This window comes from Salmo salar, chromosome ssa15, assembly GCF_905237065.1.
Source record: "Salmo salar chromosome ssa15, Ssal_v3.1, whole genome shotgun sequence".
Lineage (NCBI taxonomy): Eukaryota > Metazoa > Chordata > Actinopteri > Salmoniformes > Salmonidae > Salmo > Salmo salar.
In genome coordinates, this window is record NC_059456.1 from 80,372,847 (window position 1) to 80,378,371 (window position 5,525).

Sequence of the window (5,525 nt, forward strand, 5' to 3'; positions counted from 1 at the left end):
AATTGACAGAGTGAAAAGGAAACCTGTACAGAATTAAAAAAACAATTAATACTTTTTATTCAGGACAAAGTTATGTTTGGAAAAATCCAATACATACTGAGTAGCATTCCCCATATTTTCAAGCATAGTGGTGGCTGCATCATACGATGGTATGCTTGTAATGGTTAACGTCTGGGGAGTTTTATATGATAACAACAACAAAAAATGTATGTAATGGAGCCAAGTACAGGCAAAATCCTAGAGGAAAACCTGGTTGTCTGCTTTCCACCAGACACTGGGAGATTAATTCACCTTTCAGCAGGACAATAACCTAAAATATAAGGCCAAATCTACACTGGAGTTGCTTACCAAGACAGTGAATGCTCCTGAGTGGCCAAGTTACAATTTAAATCTACTTGAAAATCTATGGCAAGACCTGAAAAATGGTTGTCTAGCAATGATCAACAACCAATGACAGAGCTTGAAGAATTTTTAAAAGAATAAATAGGCAAATGTTGCACAACCCAGGTGCGGAAAGCTTTTAGAGACTTATGCAAAAAGACAGCTGTAATCGCTGCCAAAGCTGCTTCTACAAAGTATTGACTCAGGGGTGTTAATACTGATGTAAATGAGATATTTCATTCAATACTTATGAAAAAACATGTTTTCACTTTGTCATTATTGGGTATAATGTGTAGACGGATGAGAAAAAATGATTTAATACAAAATGTGGAATAAGTCAAATGGTATGAATACTTTTGAAGGTACTGTACTACCCTCATTTTGCTTCAGTCACTACTCTTCTGTCCTCTGTTAAGCATCCTCTGCTCTCAGTATTTCCATATGGAAGTGTCCATGGCTGATGACCAAATTAGCCGCATAGAAGCAAAAGCCCCATAGGTTTCCCATGACGAGAGAAGGAGAGGACTCCTTGGACAACGTGGGTGTAGGGTGGGGTACTTAAAGGGATCATCACAATAGGCAGAAGATGTCCTTTATCACAGTGTTAAACAGTGGGGGTGGGATGGAGAGGGGGAGAAAGCATGCTTCCTACAGAGCCTCTAATCCATCCCACATTACCAGTGGGAGCCATGAGAGGGGAGGACATTTGCATTCCGATTCACAGCTGATCCCATACCATGGAATAGAAGGAAATGGTTTTTAAAACCCTGTGATACCCCCTGGAGCCCAGACATTTCATCTTCCTCTCCATCTCTCCCAATAACAGGATTGCCCCTCTTCCACTTATCTGTTTTGGCAGAAGCCTTGAGTGCCGTCGGGGCCTGCTGGTTGGCGGACAGCATGATTGTTCGATCGGTCCTCTGGAGGTGTGGTAGAATTTGTACGCCCTGGTCTGGAGGTAGGGAGAAGGCCAAGAACGGATATAGTCAACTACAAAAATAGGCTTTAATCAATAGTTGGGCTTCCAAGCTGTTTTTTTATTTGCACAAAATAAATCTTGTAAATTGAGCAGATACAATAACGATCCATTAGAAAGTTGTGACAAGATTCCCAGACTTTGTTTACAGAATCATAGAGATGATGGTGTCTGTTCTAAACATGTACAGGTATACATACAGTACACTTGGGATTAAGAACTGTAACATAGTAGATGTGCAGTGGACACAACGTTGCCCAGCACTGTCCAGTGGTAACAGGTGTAGGTGTGTGAGGTATTTATTTACCTGTCTGTGTTGGGCTTTTCCTGAGGCGACTCTTCAGGGCTGGCACTGCCCAGTATTCTCTTCCTGGCCTCAGCGTACTCCGCTTCCCGCTGGGCCAGGGATTTGACCTGTGGCACGGGCCGGTTCTGGCCCTGGGGCGACCCTAACGACCCGTTACTGGAGGGCCGCTTCAGAATGCGGATCTGGGGCGGGGGCGCAGCGTGTGGGGAGTCGTCCTGGATCACGATGCCCGTCTTCAATGGCGACTGTGTAGTGTTATTACTGGACACTCTGGGAGGCAGATGTTTTGATTAATGAGGTTATGAAATGCACATGCCATTAATTAATTGACTATATTCCAAAAATCCTGTTCATTATTAGAAATGTTTGCTCTATGACTTGTTTGATTAATGAGTAATGTGTGAGTGAGTGCTTAGTGTATCTTCTGAAGGCCAACAGTGTTTCAGAACTGAGCACTTTACTCACTTCTCTTTCTGGCTGATCCTAAGCTTTCCTTCTAATCTTCTGTCCATTTCCTGCATTTAAGAGACAGAACAGAACGATTGGTCATTAAAATGCAATTGTACATGTCATACAGCATGAAAAATTCTAACATTAAGTCAAATGCAACTTAAAAGGGGTAGCCGGGGAGAGTAACGTTAGCAGGTAGAAAGGGGGAGTGGAGGGTGGCTGCAAACCATGGAGGGCTGGATTCTTATTTCAAAGTTATTTATACACTGGCAGTAAAACCATAGCAAGGCTGAAATACAGGATTGCTAGTCGCTGGTAAATTGACGTTGAAGATGGAAACCCGATTGACACCATGATTTGTTTTCAAGATGCAGAAATATTACCGCTAGATATAGGTGCACAGAAATCAGTATAAATGTTTATGAAATATGCATGAACTCATAAATGATTGACACACAACTAACGTTAGCCAGCTATACAAGACATCTGGATTTTAAAGTGAAGCTACCTAAAGCGTTTCAACAAGCTATTTTGAACATTCAGGGCAATCTTCCATCACATCAGGTCCAAGGACAGCTTTGGCTTGCTTTTCAGTTGTGGTAATGTCATCATGCCAGTCATTAGCTAACGACGTTACTGGCTAGTTCAAACAAACCGGCGTTGGCTAACGTAATGTCATTAGCTAGCTAACTAGTAGCGTTATCTAGCTGGTTAACGTTGCTAGCCTAACAATATGAACATACCAGTATCTGGCTTGCTAACGTTAACTGATTGGCTAACGACGTGGCTTTAAATAGCTACGGTAGCTAGCTAACGTTAGCCATAGTCCGATAGCTAACTGGCTACCCGTTGCCAATCGGTCAAAAATACTAAATCTGTGGTGGTTGCTGACTGAATGGCTAGAAGTTTAGGTTAGCTAGCTAACTATGCTGGTTGCCGGCGCGAAGAAGAGGCTAGCTAAATGTTGTGGCTGGTTCGACTGGGCCATCATTGCATTTCCTGTGTCAGTTCCCTGGCTCGAATTTAATATTAGCCAGTTAGCTATGTCTAAAAATATCTGTCCCACTTCGTCTTTCATTTCTGGCATTGCTTGCTAACTTTACTAGCTATCCATGTTAGCCAACTAACTTAAGCTAGTTAAGCGAACGTTGGTCATACGGACTGCCTAAAAATGTGTCAATTCAGCAACAACAAAAAAAGCCAATGCATACTAACTCCCACAGATCTCCATTGTAGCATATTCTTACCCCACTGTCCGCTACTTAATCACAACTTTGGGAAACTTCATCATCCATGTTGCATTCTTTCAGACACGCTGAAGAGTTTCGTTCGTGGGCACGCCAGATCCGCCCCTTATCCCACTCGCTGACATCACTTGGTTTTACGAACAAACATAGCCAGAGCACGGCGTAGAAAGGTTTGTGTTCCGAACGAAATGACGTTTCACAGTTGCCATGCCTCTCCCTCTGCTTCAAAAAAATAAAAAAATAAATATATATATATATATATATATATATATATATATATATATATTATTTATTAAGCAGTAACATGCAAAACTCAAGACACAGAACAGCCAGAGGGATTACACAAATAAATAAGGAAGATAAGAAAAAAATATAATACAAATCCACATTATATTAAATCAAATACAGACATGTAGCAAATACATTTTTTTAACATTTTGTTTTGTATACGTTTTAATGATTCTAAATAGTTTTCCAAATTAGATGAAAAATGTAAGAAAAAGTGCTTTTTCTTCATAAATGTTGATTTGTGTATGAAAATTTGTCCTAATAGAATAAAGGGATTTATGACATACTGACGTTCAATTGTGGAATCAGTGTAGTAAAATAATATGTCAAATTTAGATATTTCAATGGTTGTATACATTTTGTTGCGAAGATATAGTTTTACATCAATCCAGGACACCTCACCATGTAAACAATTACAGAATAAGTGTTCAATAGATTCAGTTTCTAGTTCACAAAAAAAGGATTCACTGGTAACATCAGGTATATATTTAGAAATGAGGGTGAAGATGTAACAATCACTAAAACCTCTCCAAAATCTTGATTTTTTTCTGTGAGCCGGATCATTTGATTTCGTTCAACCAAAAGAGCCACTCATTTGGCTCTTCGTTCAGTAAGGCTTATAAATGGAAAAACCATGAAAAAGAGTCAATCTCTAATTTAAAGCCCAAAACATTGCCTAACATTATGTCAGATAGTGAAATGTGAGTTCAAATACATGCTTACCATACCCAATTATTATATTAGATGGCCTACAAAAAATGTATATAATTATGCACTTAAAAAAGTAACATGGACCAGAATGAGGCTCTCTCCTCACTATATCAAATAAAACTAAATGTTATTGGTGCATACACATATTTAGCAGATGTTATTGCAGGTGTAGCGAAATGCTTGTGTGCCTAGCTCCAGCAGTGCAGTACTATCTAACAATTCACAACAATACACACATCTACAAGTAAAATAATGGCTTTAAGAAATATATAGTCCAGAGTATAAATATATATGTATGTACAGTTGAAGCCGGAAGTTTACATACACCTTAGCCAAATACATTTAAACTCAGTTTCACAATTCCTGACATGTAATCCTAGTAAAAATTCCCTGTCTTAGGTCAGTTAGGATCACCAATTTATTTTAAGAATGTGAAATGTCAAAATAATAGTAGAGAGAATAATTCATTTCAGCTTTTATTAATTTCATCACATTGACAATGGGTCAGAAGTTTACATACACTCAATTAGTATTTGGTAGCATTGCCTTTAAATTGTTTAACTTGGGTCAAACGTTTTGGGTAGCCTTCCACAAGCTTCCCACAATAAGTGAATTTTGGCCCATTCCTCCTGACAGAGCTGGTGTAACTGAGTCAGGTTTGTAGGCCTCCATGCTCGCACACACATTTTCAGTTCTGCCCAGAAATGTTCTATAGGATTGAGGTCAGGGATTTGTGATGGCCACTCCAATACCTTGACTTTGTTGTCCTTAAGCCATTTTGCCACAACTTTGGAAGTATGCTTGGGGTCATTGTCCATTTGGAAGACCCATTTGCGACCAAGCTTTAACTTCCCGACTGATGTCTTGAGATGTTGCTTCAATATATCCACAGAATTTTACTTCCTCATGATGCCATCTATTTTTGTTTCATCAGACCAGAAAACATTTCTCCAAAAAGTACAACATTTGTCCCCATGTGCAGTTGCAAACCGTAGTCTGGCTTTTTTATTGACGTTTTGGAACAGTGGCTTCTTCCTTGCTGAGCGGCCGTTCAGGTTATGTCGATATAGGACTATTTTTACTGTGGATATAGATACTTTTGTACCTGTTTCCTCAAGCATCTTCACAAGGTCCTTTGCTGTTGTTCTGGAATTGATTAGCACTT

The 5,525-nt window shown here is 39.5% G+C and overlaps 1 protein-coding gene across 2 annotated transcripts; it reads right to left on the minus strand.

Annotated features, from left to right (window-relative positions):
* Nucleotides 1-519: 519 nt before the first annotated feature.
* On the minus strand, nt 520-3,583 carry LOC106572017 (SUZ domain-containing protein 1). 2 transcript variants are annotated; one of them, XM_014145719.2, is made up of 4 exons: nt 2,623-3,109; nt 2,130-2,179; nt 1,665-1,934; nt 520-1,333 (listed from the first exon to the last, which is right to left on the minus strand). In XM_014145719.2, the coding sequence occupies exons 2-4, from the start codon at nt 2,174-2,176 to the stop codon at nt 1,225-1,227; spliced, it is 426 nt and encodes a 141-aa protein (XP_014001194.1). In that variant the 5' UTR covers nt 2,177-2,179; nt 2,623-3,109; the 3' UTR covers nt 520-1,224. The 2 variants fall into 2 exon arrangements, with proteins under 2 accessions (XP_014001194.1, XP_014001193.1); XM_014145718.2 differs by lacking the exon at nt 2,623-3,109 and adding an exon at nt 3,362-3,583 and having other exon boundaries at nt 529-1,333.
* Between the last annotated feature and the right edge of the window lie 1,942 nt (nt 3,584-5,525).